General features: G+C 42.9%; 1 protein-coding gene across 1 annotated transcript in view; it reads left to right on the top strand.

Moving 5' to 3' along the window:
* Nucleotides 1-23,877, top strand: part of cfap54 (cilia and flagella associated 54) — a 527,984-nt gene that overhangs the window by 435,311 nt on the left and 68,796 nt on the right. The window contains exons 60-61 of the mRNA XM_087999737.1: nucleotides 18,477-18,621; nucleotides 23,221-23,322. Coding sequence (XP_087855863.1) covers nucleotides 18,477-18,621; nucleotides 23,221-23,322 — 247 coding nt within the window. The remainder of the gene's footprint in view (nucleotides 1-18,476; nucleotides 18,622-23,220; nucleotides 23,323-23,877) is intronic.

Below are 23,877 nucleotides of genomic sequence, written 5' to 3' on the forward strand. Positions count from 1 at the left end.
TGAATACTGGAATCTAGAAAATGCTGAAAATATGGAGCTATGTGATAATTAGAAAAAAGTTCTCCACAACCAATATAAACTCATCTTGCTCCTTTCAAATACAGATATACTTTTGCATATTTTTTTCCCGATTCTATTTACATCCTACAGAAGAATTCTGCGTCCTCTGCAATGGTGGTTTTGGTGGTGGATGGGCACTTAATAGGGCAAAAATACTGGCATCTCTCTGCAGGGATTCCCTGTTCAAAAACATTTGGTGTGTGATCAAGGAACCCAGGTTGGTGGAAGGGGTTGAGGAGTCCCCTGAGAGTCACCCATACCACCACTCCCCTCTAGATCCCAGTATTCAGGGGTTCATTTGACCTCACTATAAAACACCACTGTGACAACTCACACATTCCCTTTTCGTTGATAAGTTGACCTAGTATAAATACTTCTCCCTTTTTTTAGCTTTGACAAAGGGTCAGATGGACTCGAAATGTCAGCTCTTTTCTCTCCTTACAGATGCTGCCAGACCTGCTGAGATTTTCCAGCATTTTCTCTTTTGGTTCCACCACTCCACTCCCCAAGCTTTACTACCTCCTCCCCCACCTCTCCAAATTTGGTCCTATCTTGTGATCCCTTTCCCACTATCATTCTCCAGTTCCTGAGATGGATTTCTATCTAAGGTCTTCCGTGGGTGCCAGTAGTAGCTGCCACGTCTTTGATATGTGAGATCTCTGACCCCAGGATGTTTGATGCAGCAGTGAGCCTTCCTGACCTCAACTTAAGACTCTCACTGGCACTCTATTTGGTAGCCTCAATCCACCACAAGATTCCACTCCTAGTTTTATTTGTCTCTTGATTTATTTTATTGTGCATGACTGATTCATTTACAAAGATGCAGCAATGTTACAGATTAGATTACATTACAGTGTGGAAACAGGCCCATCGGCCCAACAAGTCCACACCGACCCGCCGAAGCGTAACCCACCCATATGTTTACCCCTTACCTAACACTACGGGCAATTTAGCATGGCCAATTCACCTGACCTGCACATCTTTGGACTGTGGGAGGAAACAGGAGCACCCGGAGGAAACACACACAGACACGGGGAGAACGTGCAAACTCCACACAGTCAGTCGCCTGAGGTGGGAATTGAACCCGGGTCTCTGGCGCTGTGAGGCAGCAGTGCTAACCACTGTGCCACCGTGCCGCCCATAGAACATAGAACAATACAGCACAGAACAGGCCCTTCGGCCCATGATGTTGTGCCGAACATTTGTCCTAGCTTAAGCACCCATCCATGTACCTATCCAATTGACGCTTAAAGGTCACCAAAGATTCTGACTCTACCACTCCCACAGGCAACGCATTCCATGCCCCCACCACTCTCTGGGTAAAGAACCCACCCCTGACATCTCCCCTATACCTTCCACCCTTCACCTTAAATTTATGTCCCCTTGTAACACTCTGTTGCACCCAGGGAAAAAGTTTCTGACTGTCTACTCTATCTATTCCTCTGATCATCTTATAAACCTCTATCAAGTCACCCCTCATCCTTCGCCGTTCCAATGAGAAAAGGCCTAGCACTCTCAACCTATCCTCATACGACCTATACTCCATTCCAGGTAACATCCTGGTAAATCTTCTCTGCACCCTCTCCAAAGCTTCCACATCTTTCCTAAAGTGAGGCGACCAGAACTGCACACAGTACTCCAAATGTGGCCTAACCAAGGTCCTGTACAGTTGCAACATCACTTCACGACTCTTGAATTCAATCCCTCTGCTAATGAACGCTAATACACCATAGGCCTTCTTACAAGCTCTATCCACTTGAGTGGCAACTTTCAAAGATCTATGAACATAGACCCCAAGATCCCTCTGTTCCTCCACCTCACTAAGAACCCTACCGTTAACCCTGTATTCCGCATTCTTATTTGTCTTTCCAAAATGGACAACCTCACACTTGGCAGGGTTGAACTCCATCTGCCACTCCTCAGCCCAGCTCTGCATCATATCTAAGTCTCTTTGCAGCTGACAACAGCCCTCCTCACTATCCACAACTCCACCAATCTTTGTATCATCTGCAAATTTACTAACCCCCCTTCGACTCCCTCATCCAAGTCATTAATAAAAATTACAAACAGCAGAGGACCCAGAACTGATCCCTGCGGAACTCCACTTGTAACTGGGCTGAATATTTGCCATCTACCACTACTCTCTGACTTCGACCGGTTAGCCAGTTTTCTATCCAATTGGCCAAATTTCCCTCTATCCCATGCCTCCTGACTTTCCGCATAAGCCTACCATGGGGAACCTTATCAAATGCATGTATACTACATCCACTGCTCTACCCTCATCCACATGCTTGGTCACCTCCTCAAAGAATTCAATCAGACTTGTAAGGCAAGACCTACCCTTCACAAATCCGTGCTGGCTGTCCCTAATCAAGCAGTGTCTTTCCAGATACTCATAAATCCTATCCCTCAGTACCCTTTCCATTACTTTGCCTACCACCGAAGTAAGACTAACTGGCCTGTAATTCCCGGGGTTATTCCTATTCCCTTTTTTGAACAGGGGCACAACATTCGCCACTCTCCAGTCCCCTGGTACCACCCCCGTTGACAGTGAAGACGAAAAGATCATTGCCAACGGTACTGCAATTTCCTCTCTTGCTTCCCACATAATCCTAGGATATATCCCGTCAGGCCCGGGGGACTTGTCTATCCTCAAGTTGTTCAAAATGTCCAACACATCTTCCTTCCTAACAAGTATCTCCTCTAGCTTACCAGTCCGTTTCACACACTCCTCTTCAACAATATGGTCCCATTCGTTCGTAAATACTGAAGAAAAGTACTCATTCAAGACCTCTCCTATCTCTTCCGACTCAATACACAGTCTCCCACTACGTCCTTGATCGGACCTACCCTCGTTCTCGTCATTCTCATGTTTCTCACATACGCATAAAATGCCTTTGGGTTATCCTTGATCCTATCCGCCAAAGATTTTTCATGCCCTCTCTTAGCTCTCCTAATCCCTTTCTTCAGGTCCCTTCTGGCTATCCTGTATCCCTCCACTGCTCTGTCTGAACCCTGTTACCTCAACCTTATGTGAGCCTCCTTCTTCCTCTTTACAAGACATTCAACCTCCCTCGTCAACCAAGGTTCCCTCACACGACCATTTCTTTCCTGCCTGACAGGTACATACATATCAAGGACACGTCGTATCTGTTCCTTGAAAAAGTTCCACATTTCCACGACATCCTTCCCCGACAGCCTATGCTCCCAACTTATGCTCCTCAGATCCTCTCTTACAGCATCGTAATTACCCTTCCCCAGTTGTAAAACCTACCCTGTTGCACGCACGTATCTCTCTCCATAACCAAGGTGAAAGTCACAGAATTGTGGTCACCGTCACCAAAATGTTCACCCACTAACAAGCCCATCACTTGTCCCGGTTCATTACCGAGTACCAAATCCAATATGGCCTCCCCTCTGGTCGGACAATCTACATACTGAGTTAGAAAAGCTTCCTGGATACACTGCGCAAACACCACCCCATCCAATCTACTTGATCTAAAGAGCTTCCAATCAATATTTGGGAAGTTGAAATCACCCATGACTACTACCCTGTGTCTTCTGCACCTTTCCAAAATCTGTTTCCCAATCTGCTTCTCCACATCTCTGCTGCTATTGGGTGGCCTGTAGTAAACACCCAACAAGGTGACTGCACCTTTCCTATTCCTGACTTCAGCCCATACTACCTCCAAAGGCAGATCCCCCTCGAACTGCCTTTCTGCAGCCGTTTTACCATTTCTAATTAGCAACGCCACCCCCCCTCCTTTTTTACCACCCTCCCTAATCTTACTGAAACATCTGTAACCAGGAACCTCCAACAACCATTCCTGTCCCTCTTCTATCCACGTTTCCGTGATGGCCACAACATCGTAGTCCCAGGTATCAATCCACGCCTTAAGTTCACCCACCTTATTTCTGATACTCCTTGCATTGAAGTATACGCACTTGAACCCATCTCTGTGTCCACAAGTATTCCCTGTCAGTGCTACCTTCTTTACAGCCTCCCTACATTCTTGGACATCCTGACAAACAGCTAGCCTACTTGCTGGACTACAAGTCCGGATCCCATCCCCCTGCCAAATTAGTTTAAATCCCCCCGAAGAGTGCGAGCAAACCGACCCCCCAGGATACTGGTGCCCTTCTGGTTCAGGTGCAACCCGTCCTGCTTGTACAGGTCCCACCTTCCCCAGAATGCAGTCCAATTGTCCAAATACCTGAAGCCCTCCCTCCTACACCATCCATATGTGTGGTCAAGCACCCATGCTGCCTTAAAGTGGACAATTTATGTGTAATCAGAAGAGTAATTTCCAGGTGTGTAGCCCCATTTTTCCCTCCTCGGAACATTTTTTGTGAAATGAATTTGATTTTACTTGAATTTGAATATCATTGAATAGAGAACCACAGATCGACACTATTTCATCCTTCATGTCTTCCCAGTGTTGACTCTTGCATTTCATCCCAATCTCTGGCTCTTCCCTCAAATCGTCACAACGATTTTTCTTTTTATTATTTGTCCAAGTCTCTTTGAGCACAAATAGAAAATCTTTTTCTACTTCCCCTCAGACATTATGTAGCTACCCAACATCTGAAGCTGTTGAAATACTACAAACTGCAGATTCTTATTCAAGGGCTTGCAACTTTTGGGGAGCTCTTTAACTAGAAGATCAATAGGAGGCATCAGTGAGATGCCCTTAAAGTTAAGGGAGAGGAAGCCCAAGACTTCCCAATGTATTAACTTTTTTAAGTGAAAAAAACATCAAACTATGCAACAGACTGAGGGCCTTATGTTGAATTCGTCAGAAAGACTTTCACAGACTTGAATTTTATTGTAGATCTATAGCATCAGTACCAGCCTTTGTTTCTGGAAGGACTCTTTCCCTGTCCAAATATCCATACACCATAGGCTAATTTGGTGGTGAATGTCCTCAATCACCCAATTAGGAGACAACAAAATACATTGCCTTAGTGTGTAAGTTTGTAACACTAACAACAATCAGAAGAACAGTAGGGAGTGGTGACAAGGGAGAGGACTAAATCAAAATAGCATTGGAGAGACATGTCACTGCAGTGTCCACTGGGATAATTCCACAGAGGCCTGTATCCTGTTACCAGGTCACTCTTTATTTACACATGGAGAGTCCTTAACACAGATCCAACTCTGTGTGAGCAGGATGTCTGACTCTCCTGTTCTTTTTTTTCACGAAACATGCCTGCTTTATTTTTTTCTTTTTTTTTGACAAGCATTGCCCTTACACTCCTGTTTATTTTTTTTTTCCCTTTTTTACTTTTTTCTCTTTTTTTGTTTTTGTATATATTTTTTTCTTTTTTCTTAAACCCCCACACTACCGCCTAACTGCGGTAGTGCTTGTTTTTTTCCCCAGCACCCATGTTGTGTGTGTGCAGGTGCCTCTCCTGTTCTTTTTTTTATTTATTTTTTTCTTTTTTTTCAAAGTGCACGAATCTTTATTCAAATTCCACCACCAGGAAGACAGGAAAACACCTGGGTGGCCAGTGACAAACACTGCCCTTCACATCAAAGGGCAGTGCTGTGTGATCAAAAACAGTGAAGGGGAGGGTAGGGACTAAATCAAAATAGAGTTGGAGGGAGAAATGATGCACTCCACTCCCTACGGCGCCCACCTCTCCCTGAACAACTCCAGGGTGTTGGTCGACACCACGTGCTCCTTCTCCAAGGACACCCGGGCTCTAACGTAACCGCGGAAGAGGGGCAGGCAGTTGGCCTCTCCTGTTCTTTTTTTTTTCTTTCTTTTCTGAAAAAGACATCTGTTTCTTTTTTTTTTATTATTTTTTTTTCTTTTTTCCCACACTACCACCTAAGTGCGGTAGTGCTTATTTTATCCCCAGCACCCATGGTGTGTGTGTATACGTGTGAGACACAGTGAAAGACACAAAGTGCATGAACCTTTATTCAAATTCCACCACCAGGAAGAAAGGAAACACCTGGGTGGCCAGTGACACCTCTCCTGTTCTTTTTTTTTTATGTCCTCTTTTATTTTTTATTTTTTTTTCTTTTCTTTTGTTTTTAACCCCCACACTACCACCTAAGTACGGTAGTGCTTATTTTTTTCCCCAGCACCCATGGTGTGTGTGTGCAGGTGTGAGACACAGTGAAAGACACAAAGTGCACGAACCTTTATTCAAATTCCACCACCAGGAAGATAGGAAAACACCCGGGTGGCCAGTGACACCTCTCCTGTTCTTTTCTTTTTCTTTTTTTTTCTTTTTTTTTCTTTTTTTTTCATTTTTTTTTCATGGTGTGTATGTGAATCTCCTGTTTATTTTTTTTTCTTTTCTTTTGTTTTTAACCCCCACACTACCACCTAAGTACGGTAGTGCTTATTTTTTTCCCCAGCACCCATGGTGTGTGTGTGCAGGTGTGAGACACAGTGAAAGACACAAAGTGCACGAACCTTTATTCAAATTCCACCACCAGGAAGATAGGAAAACACCCGGGTGGCCAGTGACACCTCTCCTGTTCTTGTCTATCAACCGGGCCTCCCTGATTGGACCTGATTAATAACCTAATCAGTCTGGCTGACCTTGTTACAATCGCTGCACCCATCTGTCTGTGATTGTATCAAGGTTACTGGTGAACACTGGGTGCTCCTTCTCCAAGGTCACCTGGGCATAGACATAGTTATGGAAAAGAGACAGGTAGTCAGGAATTACCACCTTCTCCAAGCCTGCTGCTTAGATATGTTGATGAGGAATTCTTCATTGGATTCAAATGGCAGGTTTTTGATCTGACTGTCTTTATATGCTAATTATATCAGTATCAATGATAATATCACAATACCATCATCTTCCCATGAGAACCCAGCCCTTTTTATTTTATCCGCAAGTAGGGCAATGAGGGAGGGAACTAACTGTTGGAGGGGAAGGTAATGCACTCTAGTGCCCACTGTGTCTACCTCAAGCAACTTCAAGGATGTACTTACTGATGGACACTAGGTGCTCACTCTCCAACAGGTCTCCCAGCCATGAATGTAGCTGTTGAAGATGGCGAAAACCCAACTTTTCTTTTTTGTAACCTCACCACCAAATTATCAAATATCCAGAATTAATCAAAGAACAAACTTTGCCTGCCAGGACCAATGTAACAAAAGCAAATATTAACATAAAAGAGAAGTAAACTGAGGGGACTACATCAAAATAATGTTGGAAGAGTAGATAATGCACTCCAACCCCGCCCCCCCCCCCCCCCCCCCCCCCCCCCCCCAGGTGTCCACTTCTGTGTGAAAGCTTTGAAAGTCGGCCAGTTTAAGACGCCAATTCTTTCTTTTGGCAAACCCATCATGAAATTATACACTTTACCAATGAAACAAATACATTACAAGTACTGTCTGCTTGGAGCAAAACAAGAATACAACAAAAGTAAAAGAGGGAGGAGTCTAAAACAAAATGGAATCGGTGGGGTAAATAATGCACCTAAGCCCTTGAGGTGCCCACATTTCTCCCTTATCTAAATGAGGTATTGATTACTACAGCTCAATCTATATAAGAATGGGAATTCTTACAAAGTACGGTAAGTAAGGAGCATGATTTGTTTGAGGAAACTTCAGGGTCAAAGGCTTAATTGAGTATATTCTTAAAAATGTGATTCAAAGTAAGAATTCAGTACAAAGGGGAGCAAAGGTGCTTTAAATAAGGTTTACTGCAAGAAGTCAACACTCCAGGGCGAGAGATAATTCACACTTCTTATCCTTTCCTATTTGAGAGCGTGACCTGCAGTAAGATCAGTGGCAGAATGATGTCACAAATCACAGGGTGATGTTAGTGACAGGAAAGAAAGTGGTGAGCAGGACTGGTGAATTTAGAGTTTTTATAGTAAAATAAGGTCTTCAGTTTGTGTTTAGGTCTCCTGTTCTTTTCTCTTAAGAATTGCTGCTTAAGTGTTAGATTGATACTAGTGGATATTTTTGAGTTTATAAGAACAAGATATTACAGTAAAGTGTTAAAAGCAGTGAGTCTAGAGTGATTGATTCATAAATTAAATCAAACAAATTAAATAAATTGAAACAAATACAATAGTGATGGCAGGACAGGCGATATGTTGCTACTGCAACATGTGGAAGCTGTTGAATACCAATCTTCGAGAGAAAGTGAGGTCTGCAGATGCTGGAGATCAGACCTGAAAATGTGTTGCTGGAAAAGCGCAGCAGGTCAGGCAGCATCCAAGGAACAGGAGAATCGACGTTTCGGGCATAAGCTCTTCTTCAGGAATGAGGAAAGTTTGTCCAGCAGGCTAAGATAAAAGGTAGGAAGGAGGGACTTGGGGGAGGGGCTTTGGAAATGCGATAGGTAGAGGGAGGTCAAGGTGAGGGTGATAGGCCGGAGTGGGGTGGGGGCGGAGAGGTCAGGAAGATGATTGCAGGTTAGGAAGGCAGTGCTGAGTTCGAGGGATTTGACTGAGACAAGGTGGGGGGAGGGGAAATGAGGAAACTGGAGAAATCTGAGTTCATCCCTTGTGGTTGGAGGGTTCCCAGGCAGAAGATGAGGCGCTCTTCCTCCAACCGTCATGTTGCCATGTCTGGCGATGGAAGAGTCCAAGGACCTGCATGTCCTTGGTGGAGTGGGAGGGGGAGTTAAAGTGTTGGGCTACGGGGTGGTTGGGTTGGTTGGTCCGGGTGTCCCAGAGGTGTTCTTTGAAACGTTCCGCAAGTAGGCGGCCTGTCTCCCCAATATAGAGAAGGCCACATCAGGTGCAGCAGATGCAATAGATGATGTGTGTGGAGGTGCAGGTGAATTTGTGGCAGATATGGAAGTGTCCCTTGGGACTTTGGAGGGAAGTAAGGGGGGAGGTGTGGGCGCAAGTTTTGCAATTCTTGCGGTTGCAGGGGAAAGTGCCGGGAGTGGAGGTTGGGTTGGTGGGAGATGTGGACCTGACAAGGGAGTCACGGAGGGAGTGGGCTTTTCGCAAGGCTGATAGGGGAGGGGAGGAAAATATATCACTGGTGGTGGGGTCCGTTTGGAGGTGGCGGAAATGGCGGCGGATGATACGTTGTACATGGAGGTTGGTGGTGTGGTAGGTGAGGACCAGTGGGGTTCTGTCCTGGTGGGGGTTGTAGGGGCAGGGCTCAAGGGCGGAGGAGCGGGAAGTGGAAGAGATGCAGTGGAGGGCATCGTCGTCTACGTCTGGCGGGAAATTGCGGTCCTTGAAGAAAGAGGCCATCTGGATTGTACGGTTTTGGAACTGGTCCCCCTGCGAGCAGATGCGGCGGAGACGAAGGAATTGGGAATATGGGATGGCGTTTTTACAGGGGGCAGGGTGGGAGGAGGTGTAGTCTAGGTAACTGGGAGTCGGTCGGTTTATAGTAAATGTCCATGTCGATTCGGTTACCCGAGATAGAAATGGAAAGGTCTAGGAAGGGGAGGGAGGAGTCTGAGATGGTCCCGGTGAATTTGAGGTTGGGGTGGAAGGTGTTGGTAAAGTGGATGAACTGTTCAACCTCCTCGTGGGAGCACGAGGCAGCGCCGATACAGTCATCGATGTAGCGGAGGAAAAGGTGGGGGGTGGTGCCAGTGTAGCTGTGGAAGATGGACTGTTCCACATATCCGACGAAGAGGCAGGCATAGCTGGGGCCCATACGGGTGCCCATGGCTACTCCTTTGGTTTGGAGGAAGTGGGAGGATTGGAAAGAGAAGTTGTTCAGGGTGAGGACCAGTTCAGTCAGTCGAAGGAGGGTGTCAGTAGAAGAGTACTGGTTGGTACGGCGGGATACCAATCTTGCATGCACATTTCTGTTGTAAGTGTTTGCAATTTGAGGAACTTTGGTTCCTAGTTGTGCCAGAATCCAAGCTGCAACACAGCAGGAATGAGGAATGTTACTTGGACATTTTGCTCCAGAGGGTGATCACACCCCTTGGATGAGGTTGTTCAGAATTGGTCTATGATTAAGAACAGAAGGGTGTGACAGCAGGTGAGGCAGAGTTGAGGATCCAGGAGGTTTCCATTGAGAACCCTCAGCTCCTACAATTGTTCTGTAGTTAGGAGATTCTTATAAACTGTGTGGACTAAAGTGGGGTCTGCAAGGAGGATGAGTGAACTGACCTTGGTACAGGGAGCCATTCAAGTGAACAGGAGGGAATAGGAATATAGTAGTGGTCGGGGCTGGTATAATTAGAGGGATAGATGTTGTTCTCTGCAGCTGTGAGGGTGTTCTGAAGGCTGCATTGCCTCCTTTTTGCCAGGGTTAATGACATTTCCTCAGGGCTGGAGAAGAACTTTGATTAGGAGGGGAGGAAACTAGTTATCATCTCATACATTCATACTAATGACATTGATATGACCAGAAAGGAGATTCTGCTGAGAGATATTTGACCAGTCAAGATTTCTACCTGAGCTATGGGCAAACTGGCATAGGGTAAATAAAGTCAAGGAGTTAATTATGTGGCTCAAACATTTATGTGGGTGGAATGGCTTTCAGTTTGTGGGGCATTGGCACCAGTACTAAAGTAAAAGGGATAGTTCCAGTTGGATAGATTTCACTTGAACTGTCCTGGGACCAATGTCCTTGCAAATCGAATGATTCATTAGAGGGGAATGTAAGCTTACAAGCAAGAGAATTTAGTAGGATTGCAGGGGAGCCTATTTGGATAGCAACACCCAGACTGGGACAAGAAAGGATACAGTGTACAAATGTAGAAAAAGACAGCAGTAGTTAGGATTAAATGGGGAAAAGATGGTAAAAAGGCAAAATTAGTGGTTCTTTACTTAAATGCACATAGTATATGAAACAAAATATATGAAGTTAAAGCAAATGTAGGTGAATGGGTATGATCTTGTAACCCATATCTCCATTACAGGCTAAAAGTTATCAAAGCTGGGAACTAAACATTCAGGGATATGTGACCTTTTTAAAAGGACAGGTAGAAAGGAAATTGTGGGAGGTTAGCATTGTTAGTATGGGATGGAATAGGTATAACAGCAAGAAATCTTGTTGGATCAGAAGATGTAGAATCCATATGAATGGATGTAAGAAATAAAAATGGGAGAACATACTGGTAGGGTAATCTGTAGACCCCTATAATAGCTATGTGGTGGGATAGAGAGTAAATTGGTCTATTTTGGATCTGATGTGTAATGAGGCCATTTTTATAAAATGATATCAGAGTAAAAGTTGCGGTAAACAGTGATCCTATTATGGTAGAACTTAGCATTCAGTTTGAGAAGGAGGAACTTGGATCAGAAGCAACTGTGCGAAGTTTAAATAAGGGTAATTACAAAGTGAGCTGAAATGGACTAGGAAAGGAGTTCAACAGCAAAGATGGTTGTGCAAATGTAGAAAATAGGAGCAAGAGTAGGCATTTGGCCTTTCGCACCTGCTTTGCCTTTCAATGTGATCATGGTCAGAAGTCCCACAACACCTGATTATAGTCCAATCACAAGCTTTTGGAGCACAGCTTCTTTGTTAGTTGACTTCACCTTTTAAATGCCAACAAAGAGCACCACAAAACATGATAAAGAGAGAGAAATATCTTTGGGGGTAAACTTGCAAGCAATATTAAAATGAACAAAATAGTTTCTTTTAAATATATCAGAATGGAGAGAGAAGCCAAAGTGTACATAGAAAAAGAGGCTATGGAAATAACAATGGGGTATTAGGAAATGGCAGAGAAGTTGAATAAAGCAGTAAGGAAACCAATGAGTCTAAAGACCAACACATAGCCTGGACATGATGGGATATACCTGAGGATATTAAAATAAGCAGTTACAGAAATAGTGGTAGTAATCTCCTGTGAATCCTTGGATTCTGGAAAAATTATTCAAAGAAAACACCCTTATTCAAAAAGGGAAGGAGTTAAAAAAAAAAGAGCTCACTACAAGCCAGTTAGCTGTTTGTCATTGGGAAAGTGTTAAAGTCAATTATAAAAAATCGAATTGGAAATAATTTAGAACATGCATAATATGATCAGGCAGAGTCAGTATGAATTTACAGAGATGAAATAATGTTTGACAAACTTATTAGAAATCTTTGAGGCTAACAGTATGATAAATAAAGGGGAAACGGTGGATGTAACATACTTAGCTCTGCAGAAAGCTTTTGATAAAGTACCACACATTAGAGTACTTACAATACCTCCAACACCATGGATTCTTATTTTATCAGCAGAAGTAGAAAATTGGCTAACTATTAGAAGGCTGAGAGTTGGAGTAAGAGGCACATTTTCAGGATGGCAACCTTGTCTAGTGAAGTGCTGAGACCATGAATATTTAAAATTTTTATTAATGACTTTGATAAGGAAAATGAATGTACTGTCATGATGTTTGTGGATGACAAACATAGATAGGAAGGCAAGCAGCGAAGATGATGCAAAACGTCTGCAGAGGGAGAGAGACAGCTTAAGAAATTAGGCAAAAAAAACTTGACAGATGGAACATGATGCTGCAAAATGTGATGTTATGTAATTTGGCAGGAAGAATAGAGGAGTTGAATATTATTTAAATGGAGAAATACTTAGAAAGTTGCAGCACGGAGAGATTTTTGAGTCCTCTTGCATGAATCTTAAAAACCTGGCATTGAAACTCAGCAGGTAATCAGGAAGGCAAATGGCCTGTATTTAAAAGGGAATGGCGTATAAAAGTAGGTAACTCTTGCTAAAGCTGTACAAAGCACTAGTCAGGTCACAACTGAAGCACTTTATCTGAGGAAATATATACTGGCATTGGAAGCAGTCCAGAGAAGTTTCATTAGGATGTGAAGAGTGTGGAGGAACTGACTTATGAAGAAAGGTTGAGTAGTTTGGGCCCTGAACTTGGAATTTATAAGAATGAGAAATAACCTTTTTAATATGCAAAATTCTTAGGGGACTTGAATTTATTGTCATTTGTGCCGTGGCACAGTGAAAAGCTTTGTCTTGCGAGCAATACAGGCAGGTCACAGAGTTAAGTAGCATAGATAAGTAAATGGTAGGTAAACAGCAGCAAGAAAACACAGGTACAGACGAATGCTAAGAGTTTGTGAGTCCATTCAGTATTCTAACAACAGTTCGGTAGAAACTGTTTTGAAACTGGCTGGTGCACGTGATCAGGCTTCTGTACCTTCTTGATGGTCGAAATTGTAGAAAGATTTGCCAGGGTGGGATGGATCTTTGAGGATGCTGGCTGCCTTTCCTTGACAGTGGGCCTGGTAGATGGATTCTATAGGTAGGAGATTGGCCTTTGTGATTGTTCGGGCCGAGATCACCACTCTCTGTAACCGTCTCCGATCTTGAATGGTACAGTTACCATACCAGATACTGAAACATCCAGACAGGATGCTCTCTATGGTGCACTTATGAAAGTTGGCAAGGTTATTCACCATCATGCCGAATTTTCTCAGCAACCTGAGGAAGAAGAGACAGGTTTGATGCAGAATGGTTGTTTGCTCTAGTGGCAGAGTCTTGGACCAGAGGGCATAATCTCAGAATAAGGGCTCACCGCTTTAAGACTGAGATGAGGAAGAACTTCATGTGAGGGCAGTGAATCTGTGGAATTCTTTACTACTGAGGGCTGTTGAGGCTGGGTCATTATATCTATTCAAAGCTGAAATCAACAGATTTTTAATCTGCAAGGAATCAAGGGTTACAATGAGAAGGCAGGAAAATAGAATTAAGGATTATGCTGTGAACTCATTGAATGATGGAACAGACTCTATGGGCTGAATGGCATAGTTGTATTCCTACATCTTATGATCTTAAAGGCTTTGAGGATGCTGATGGGCACTGCTCCCTCTCCAAGGACCCCTGAGCATAAATATGGCCAAGGAATAGAAGTGAGAATCCACTTGTTTTTCTTATAATCTGCCACTAAATCACCTGTTTGACAAACCATCCAAGAACAAATTACAAGCACTGCCCATTAGGGGTGTTCAGCAATAACAGGTAGGGAATGATGGAAGGGTTAAATCAGTAAAAGTTTGTGAGAAGATTTGTAGCTCGGGTGCTCGTTGCTGTGGTTCTGTTCACCGAGCTGGAAGTTTTTGTTGCAAACGTTTCGTCCCCTGTCTAGGTGACATCCTCAGTGCTTGGGAGCCTCCTGTGAAGCGCTTCTGTGGTGTTTCCTCCAGCATTTATAGTGGCCTGTCCCTGCCGCTTCCGGTTGTCAGTTTCAGCTGTCCGCTGTAGTGGCTGGTATATTGGGTCCAGGTCTATGTGTTTATTGATGGAGTTTGTGGATGAGTGCCATGCTTCTAGGAATTCCCTGGCTGTTCTTTGTTTCGCTTGCCCTATAATGGTAGTGTTGTCCCAGTCAAATTCATGTTGCTTGTCGTCTGCGTGTGTGGCTACTGGGGATAGCTGGTTGTGTCGTTTTGTGGCTAGTTGATGTTCGTGGATGCGGATCGTTAGCTGTCTTCCTATTTGTCCTATATAGTGTTTTGTGCAGTCCTTGCATGAGATTTTGTACACTACATTAGTTTTGCTCATGCTGGGTATCAGGTCCTTCATTCTGGTGAGTTGTCTGAGAGTGGCTGTTGGTTTGTGTGCTGTTATAAGTCCTAGTGGTCGCAGTAGTCTTGCCACACTACCATACATCAAGAACATCTCTGAAATGACAGCCAGACTAGGAACCCAGCTCTTTTTTTGAGCAACAATTATTAGATATGAGCATGCAAGGAGAAGTTCTTTTTTTCTACAAGATCATAGAAGTTCTACCAATACAATATTTGAGCAGTCAATTTACAGTCATTTGAACCAACCCATTCAGACACATTATAACATAGCTCCAGGGAAGGTGGGACTTGAACCCAGTCTTCCCAGCAGTAGCACTCTTGTTTTTTAATTTCTGGAAGTGCATTAATATACAACTTGCTGGGTTTTTTTCCCCACCACTAACTCACCCATGTAATTTCTCAAAGCCTGCTATTCTCTGCCACTAAATTTTTAAACTAAATGCAATGCAATAACACCAAAGATGAGAGAATGGAACCAAGATCACTTATATTTTCTAATGAACCAGTTTAAAAATGTTATTACACACCTCTGGAGCAGGTGGGACCAGAACCCAGGCCTCTTAGCTCAGAGTTAGGGACACTACTGCTGTGCCATGAGACCCTTTGAGAGTCAACTTTATTTTCATGTCCAGAAAGTGCTCTTGCACAGAACTCACCATCCTGATTTGGAACAAAATCATGGTTCCTTCACTGTCTCTGGGTCAAAATGCTGGAAATAGCTCCATAACTTAAGTAAGAGGACCAAGTTTTTATCTTTGAGGTAGAAGTTGCAAATCAGGCCATTCCCCAACATTGGGATAGTTTTGCTGCCTGGAGTGCCTACTGATACTGTTCTCGGTGCTAGGATGGGCTGGCATTGGAGCACCATGAGGTAAATGAATTTCAGGTGAACATGTTAAAACCCCACTGCTATTTTTCCGGGACAATGGTTCAGATCAGTAGATGCATGTGACACCACTAATCTGCATTCTTACATATTTCTCAAACCCTTGGACCACTCATTCCCCCACACATCTCACCAATCTAACCATGATTTGGATGTGAGCATAAGAGGTACAGTTAGTAAGTTTGCAGATGACACGAAAATTGGAGGTAGTGGACAGCGAGGGGGATACCTCAGATTACAACAGGATCTGGACCAGGTGGGCCAATGGGCTAAGAAGTGGCAGATGGAGTTTAATTCAAATAAGTGTGAGGTGCTGTATTTTGGGAAAGTAAATCTTAGCGAGACTTATGCACTTAGTGGTAAGGTCCTAGGGAGTGTGGCTGAACAAAGAGACCTTGGAGTGCAGGTTCATAGCTCCTTGAAAGTGGAGTTGCAGGTAGATAAGATAGTGAAGAAGGTGTTTGGTATGTTTTCCTTTATTGGTCAGAGTATTGAGTACAGAAGTTGGGAGGTCATGTTGCAGCTGTACAGGACATTGGTTAGGCCACTGTTGGAATATTGCATGCAATTCTGGTCTCCTTCCTATCGGAAAGATGTTGTGAAACCTGAAAGGGTTCAGAAAGGATTTACAAGGATGTTGCCAGGGTTGGAGGATTTGAGCTATAAGGAGAGGCTGAACAGGCTGGGGCTGTTTTCCCTGGAGTGTTGGAGGCTGAGGGGTGACCTTATAGAGGTTTACAAAATTATGAGTGGCATGGATAGGATAAATAGACAAAGTCTTTTCCTTGGGGTCAGGGAGTCCAGAACTAGACCTCAGAACAGCCTTAGTTCAAATATGGACAAAAGTGCAGAATCCAGAGGCGAGGCGAGGCGAGTATGACTGCCATTCACATCAAGGTTCCATTTGACCCAGTGTGGCATCAGGGGTCCCCAGAAATGAAGTCAATGGGAATCTGAGAGAAAATCCTCTGCTGGTTGGAGTCATATCTGATACAAAGGAAAATGATTGTGATTGTTGGAGGTCAGTTATCTCACATCCAGAATATTTCTCCAGGAGATCCTCAGGGCAGTGTCTTCAACCATCTTCAGCTGCTTCACCAATGATCTTCCCTCCATCATAAGGTCAGATGTGGGGATGTTTACTGATTGGTACTTGAGGTTTTGGGTGGATGACAGCAAGTGAGGAAAACTGTTGCCAGCAATAATGAAATTGGTAGACTGTGTTCTCTCTAACTTTTCCTGATGTTGCACAGACCTTTAACATTCACACGCAGGTGTGACTTCTGGACTGGAATTCAATGCATCCATATTTAGCAGTGCAGACACTCTGACCAGTGACTGCAAATTAGTGGGAACATTATTAGTAGAGAATGGGCCTTGGTGCAAGGTGGGTATAGTGGTAGAGATAGAATAACTGTGAGATATCAGTCTAAAGATAGTACCACTTCTACTAGCAGAGTGGAGAATGTCCTTGACCACTACTTTTCAGTTCTGGATATTCCTGTAGCTGGCGGGGACTGCTGTAAACTGGGTTGCAACCTTGGACAGGATGGCATGATCTGTGTATTGCCTTCCATTGTTGGGGTAAAAGGAAGTCCTGCCTGTGCACCACCCAGTACAACAGGGTGTCCAGAACCCTGTCTGCAGATCATGGCGCTGATTTCCCCCATCTGTCATTGTCCAAGGCAAATATCAAACTGGCAGTCTTTTCTGGTGCAAAATAGGATTTTAAAGATGGTGCGGATGCTTGGATCCTGGTGAATTCTTGGATAACCACAGATGGGAGAGTTGTTTTAAGAAGTGCAAATGGTAAAACTGGACAAAAAATAAGACATGAGATATTATAGGAGCAGGATAGGCAATTAATAAGGTGGGTTTGGTAAAATACAATGAGAGAACTTGCTAGGCTTCATATTGCAAAACTCAAAGCAACTTGGACTCATTTTCTTGTGTGTGGATCTGGAAGATGGTGATGTAGCCTTCCCTGAGTACTCTGCATCAGTTTTTCAAAATGAGAGAGGATTATAACAGTATAGATATGAGGGTAGATGACCAAAAGATTCAAATAAATTAATATAGAGAGAAGGACGAGCAGGTTTCGCAGCTTTACAAGTGGATCCATCCTCATGCCCAGAAAAGATGTATCCAAGATTGCTCAGAGAAGCAAGGGAGGAGGAACTGGCAGTAATTTTCAAATCCTTTCTGGCTATAGGTAGGGTGCCTGAGGATTGCAGGACTGCTAATGTTGTCCCAATTTTAAAAAAAATGGGAGGGATAGACTAGAAAATTAAAAGTCTTCAGCGATAGGAAGTTTTAGAATTTGGAGGGACAGAATATTTCTGCACTTGGAGAGACAGACATTAAAGATACTCAGGATGGATTTATAAAGGCAAGGTCATTTAACAAATTTGGTCAAATTGTTTGAGGAGGTAACTGGGACTGTTGATGAGGCTAAAGCATTTGAAATGGTCTACATTGACTTTTTATTAAGACTTTTGATGGGTAGCCTTGTCACAAAATTAACTCATGGTTAACAATGCATGTATCTCATGATGTTAAGTACATTGTCATTTTCATTACCTTTCCTTTAAGATGAGAAAAACAACTTGTGACAAGCAGAGAGTATCATAATTAGTCATCTAGCCTTGCAGGGAAGCCTCAGTGGCTGTGAATTTAGATAATACTCTAGTGTTTCTAAAGGTCACTTTGACTGGTAATGATGTAGAAAAGTTATGGAAGACCTGAGTGAAGTCTGCATGACTAGCATAGAATATGAACTAGAAACAATACATTGACTAATCTTACCACCCTTCACTTTCATGCTGGAAGCTACTGTAAAAACAGTCTCCATATAATTGTGAAATATCTTCTTGTTCCTACCTCTGATCCTCATAATCATGTTTAACCTTATTCAGCCAGCAGCCTCCACAAATGTTCATAGAAATTGGGCAACTTTCCTATTCCTGGCTTCCCTACAGCATATCATACCCTCAAAACAACAGCATGTACTGCTTTAGAGACTGCTAACGTGCTGCATATGACTAATACAAAACATATGTTTTCATTTAAACTTGTAGGTTGATCAGACAATCATATTTGGAACTTGCTTTGTTACTTTTCTACCTTGATGAGGTGATTGAGAAGGATTTAGAGCTTGGAGGAGAAAGCAAAGCAATGGTAAAATCAGGAATCATTGTCGTTGGGAAGCAGCCTAGAAAAAAGGTGAGAAAATAGAGATAATTACAAGTGACTTAGACAAAATGCTTGCAGAGTTGCAATATTCATATTCTGAGGAAGAGTCATACTAGATTTGAAATGCTTAACAATGTTTCTGTCTAAGCAGATGCTGTCAGACCTGTGAGTTTCTCCAGCATTCCATGTGTTTTGGATTTCCAGCGTTTGCAGTACTTTGGCTTGACGCAATATTCACTTATTGGATTATACTTTGTAAATGTGAATCTTAGGGAAGTTAATGCAGATGAGATATCAAATGATTTAGGTCTTCATCCTCATAAAATAACACAGACATTAACTCAATATTATCCTATAGATAAGTGTCCTCAAATACCCTAACATCCACCTGACACATCACCAAAGTTCTGTCTTCAACTTCAAAATTATACCACTCACACATCGTTTGCTTCATTTGTTTCTCCATGCATGATTACTGTACACTGCTTCAAAAAAAAGTAAAGTCTAGAGTCAGTAAGTCAGGTTTTGGCCCCTTTATCTCACCAGAACCTTCTTTGCTGTTGTTTCTGTTGTAAATCTGAAAACTAAAGATAAGTTGGGAGAGTCATGGTCATGGTGAAAATGATCAAGGAAACCTGTGTTCAGTGATGGTGTAGAATAGTCAGAGTTGCCCAGTTTTTCAAGGATGGAAAAGGCTGTTTAGCCCATCGTGTCTGCACTGGTTATCCTTCTATTCTGATCCCATTTTCCCATTTGGCCCATGGACTTATATGCTGCAGTGTTTCAAATGTTCATCAAAATACTTTTCAATTGTCTTGAGGGTTCCTGGCTTGAACACCCTTTAAGGCAATGAGATCCACATTCTGAGAATGAGAAAAAATATTTCCTTAAATCCCCTCTAATTCTACTAAGGGGAAAGGTTTTTTCCTATCTCATCTGCCTATGCGCTGGTACACATCAATCAGATTGCCCCTCAGTCTTCTCTTCTCTGCAGACAACAGTGATTGAGATCTGCAGCCAGAAAAAAAGCCCATTGCGTCTGTACCAGTCAAAAACAACCACCTAACTATTCTGATCCCATTTTCCAGCACTTATCCCACAGCTTTGTATGCTAAAACACAGTAAGTGCACATCTAAGTACTACTTAAAATACTTGAGAGTTTCTACCTTCTATCATCCTTAGAGACAGCGAGTTCCAGATTCCCAACAACCTCTGGATGAAAAATATTTTCCTCAGATTCCCTTTAAACCTGCCCCTTACTATAAATCTCTTCCCCTGTCAATTGATCCCTCCACCGAGCTAAAAAAGTTTCTTTCTGTCTACCCTGTATATGCCCTTCATAATTTTATATACCTCAGTCATGTCCCCCTTCAGATTCCTCTTCTCTAAGGAAAATAACCCCAGTGTATTCAATTTCTCTTAGAGTCATTGAGATGTACAGCATGGAAACAGACCTTTGGTCTAACCCGTTCATGCCTGCCAGATATCCCAACCCAATCTAGTCCTACCTTCCAGTACCCGGCCCATATCACTCCAAATCCTTCCTATTCATATACCCATCCAAATGCCTCTTAAATGTTGCAATTGTGCCAGCCTCCACCACTTCCTTTGGCAACTCATTCCATACCTGTACCACCCTCTGTGTGAAAAAGTTGCCTCAAAGGTCTCTTTTATATCTTTCCCCTCTCACCCTAAACCAATGCCCTCTAGTTCTGGACTCCCTGATCCCTATTTACCCTATCCATGCCCCTCATCATTTTGTAAACCTCTATAAGGTCACCCCTCAGCCTCCGACGCTCCAGGGAACACAGCCCCAGCCTGTTCAGCCTCTCCCTATAGCTCAAATCCTCCAACCCTGGCAACATCCTTGTAAATCTCCTCTGAACCCTTTCAAGCTCCACAACATCTTTCCGATAGGAAGGAGACCAGAATTGCATGCAATATTCCAACAGCCGCAACATGACCTCCCAACTCCTATACTCAATACCCTGACCAATAAAGGAAAGCATACCAAATGCCGCCTTCACTATCCTATCTACCTGGGACTCCACTTTCAAGGAGCTATGAACCTGCACTCCAAAGTCTCTTTGTTCAGCAACACTCCCCTCTTCATTAATAAAACTCTCCAGCTGAGGCAACATCCTGATAAATCTTCTCAACACCCTCACTTTGCAACTGCATCACACTTATAATGTGGATTCCAGGACTGCCCACAATACTCTGTGGCCTAACCAATGTTTTATATAGTTCCAGCATAAACCCCATGCTGTTAAATTCTATGCCTCAGCTAATAAATTTTATATGCCTTCTTAATCACTTTATTTAATTGTCCCACTACCTTAAGGGGCCAGTGTACATACACATCAAGGTCCCTCTGATTCTCTGTGTTTCCCAGGGTCCTATAATTCATCATGCCTTGTTTGTCCTGACCATGTGCATCAACTCACATTTATCTGGATTGAATTCGGTTTAACAATGAACAGCCCATCTGACCAGTTGTCTAGGGTGGCATGGTGGTTCAGTGGTTAGTGCTGCTGCCTCACTGTGTCAGGGACCTGGGTTTGAATCCAGCCTTGGGCTACTGTCAGTGTGGAGTTTGCACATTCTCTCCATGTCTTGTGGGTTTCCTCTGAGTGCTCCAGTTTCCTCCCACTAGTCCAAAGATGTGCAGGTTAGGTGAATTGGCTGTGCTAAATTGCCAGTAGTGTTCAGGGATGTACAGGTTAGGTATATTGGTTATGGGTAAATGTAGAGTAATAGGGGAATGGGTCTGGGTGGGTTAATCTTTGGTGGGTCAGTGTGGATATGTTGGGCCAAATGGCCAGTTTTCACACAGTAGGGATTCAATGACAGCCTATATTTGGTGTAGTCTAATGCTATCCTCTTCACTATTTACCATTCCGCCAATTATTGCATTATCTGCAAACACACTGACTAACTCTCCTATATTCAAGTCTAAATCATTTATATAAACGATAAACCCAAGGTCCTAACCCCTGTTTGATCCCATTGAAAACATTTCCACTCAGAAAAACACCCCTCAATCATTACTTCTGCTTCCTGCCCCCAGCCAGTTTCCTTAGATTCCATGGGCTCTTACCTTCACTATCACTGTCCTACGGAGGAACTTGTTAAAAGCCTTGAAGTCCAAGCAACAACTCCAGCCTACCTATGCTCTTTACAGCTGAATTGCTCCAACCCAGGCAATATTCTGGTGAAACAAAAACAGAAACTGCTTGACAAACTCAGCAGGTCTGGCAACCTTTTTGGAATGAAAGTAAAGTTCATGCTTCAAGTTCAGTGACCCTTCTTCAGAATGGCCTTGTGAATTTCTTCTGCACTCTCTCTTATGCAGTCACATCCTTTTGAAAGTGTGCCAACCAGAACTGTACAGAGTACTCCAGTTGTGGCTAGCTAACTCTCGCTACAACTCTATCATAACCTCTTTGATTTTACAATCATTGCCTTGACCACTGAAGGCAAATATCCCAGAAGTCCTCTGAATCACCTTAGTGTCTAACTGCATTGGAAAATAAATATCGTTTAATGCAATCACAGCTCTTGTGTGTTTTCTTATACTTATCAAGGTGAAAAAATAGTAATGGTGAGGAGTAGACAATTTCCCATTCAGTGTGTACAGTTAGTAATAAACATTTTCTGCTTCGATCATCCAATGATTTTAAAAGTTTTAAAATGCATCCCCTCTGGACCCTCGTGCTACTTCACTTCATTTAGAGAGAAGCAAAATACAAGTTGGTGCTTGAAAGTGAGGAAACAAAAGAAAATGCTGGAAATATTGAGGAGATCAAACAGCACTTCGAATAGAATAGCAATTTATTGTCATGTGTACTTTTACAAAAATTTTGTAAGTCACCGTACCACAGTGCCTAAATTAATGATAGAAGTCATAAATAAGAAGATAAAGGTAAAGATTCATCACAGTTCAATTAGCAACTCCTGGGTTCATGGTATGCTGGAAAAGCGGGCCAAAACCGTAACGCCTTTCCAAGTCAAGATCTTCACGCCAAGATTAGACCTCCATGCTGGGCCATTGGAAGACCAGGAAGCTTCCTCCGAAGCAAAGACGAGATCTCCATGTTGAGACCTCCATGCCAGGACTCGACCTTCACACTGAGCTGCTGGAATATCCATAAGTCACCCCAGAAGATCTCCACAACAGAGTGAGACTGCCCATTTATAGGAAAGAAACACAGTATTGTTTCAAGATCGATCTCTTGGATTACCTCTGTTTCCACTTGCCTAATGATTCAGTTCAAGTTTTCCAAATTAAGGACATGTCTCCATTATGGCTCATGCCAAATGAAACTGGACTGGGCCTCTCCAAGTTTATTGTGAGTAAAGCTTGCAGGCAGCAAAGAGGAGACTATCACTCTGTCAATATTGTCTGAATATGTCAAGACCCAGAAGTGGAAGTGTGTGCTGATCTAATTCACTGTCCATACCCTTAAAACAATTTATTAATCAGAACTCCAATAATCAGATTAGGTGCAACTTGATTTCTTGCAGATTAAATTAATTGTTCTATATTTAGGATTGTACAGTTTGACAAATATAAAATTAAAACAGTTTATTAAATTATTTATTCAATAATTTTGTTTCTTAAACAGATTACTGGCCAGGGAAGACTGCTAGAAATATTGCACCATGTTTTGAGGCAGCCTTCAAAATATAAAATGCTGGCATGGATTACCATTAGAGCGGCAAATGAGGTTTGTACAAATTATTCAGACTAAATCATTTTGCTTCTCTAGGCATAATTTGTTTCTCTGCACAACATCTATGTAATATACAACAATTGGATAACTTTTGGGAGATGGAACACAGACATGTTTGAGCCTAAGATGTATAACAGGCATTTTTCATTCAAATGTAGAAAACCTGGAAATCCTGCAGCAATGATGAGAAAAATAAGATGAAACGGAGTATAGAACATGGAGCAATACAACTCAGGAATAGGCCCTTTGGCCAAGTATGTCTATGTCGACAATGATGCCATTCTCAACTAATCACATCTACCTGTACCATATAGTCCGTATCCCTCTATTCCCTACCTGTTCATTCCTTACCACCCTCTGTGGTTTTTTTAAAAAAAAGAAACTCGCCTTGCTCATCTCCTCCTTTAAACTTTTCCCCTCTTACTGTAAACCTATGCCCCCCTATTATTTGACATTTCCACCCTGGGAAAAAGACTCAGACTCTCCAACCTATCCATGCTTCTCATAATTTTATATACTTCTATCAGGTCACCCCTCAGCCTCTGAAAC

This window comes from Chiloscyllium plagiosum, unplaced genomic scaffold (assembly GCF_037043375.1).
Source record: "Chiloscyllium plagiosum isolate Xiang-an unplaced genomic scaffold, Cpla_swu_hap1 HiC_scaffold_23, whole genome shotgun sequence".
Lineage (NCBI taxonomy): Eukaryota > Metazoa > Chordata > Chondrichthyes > Orectolobiformes > Hemiscylliidae > Chiloscyllium > Chiloscyllium plagiosum.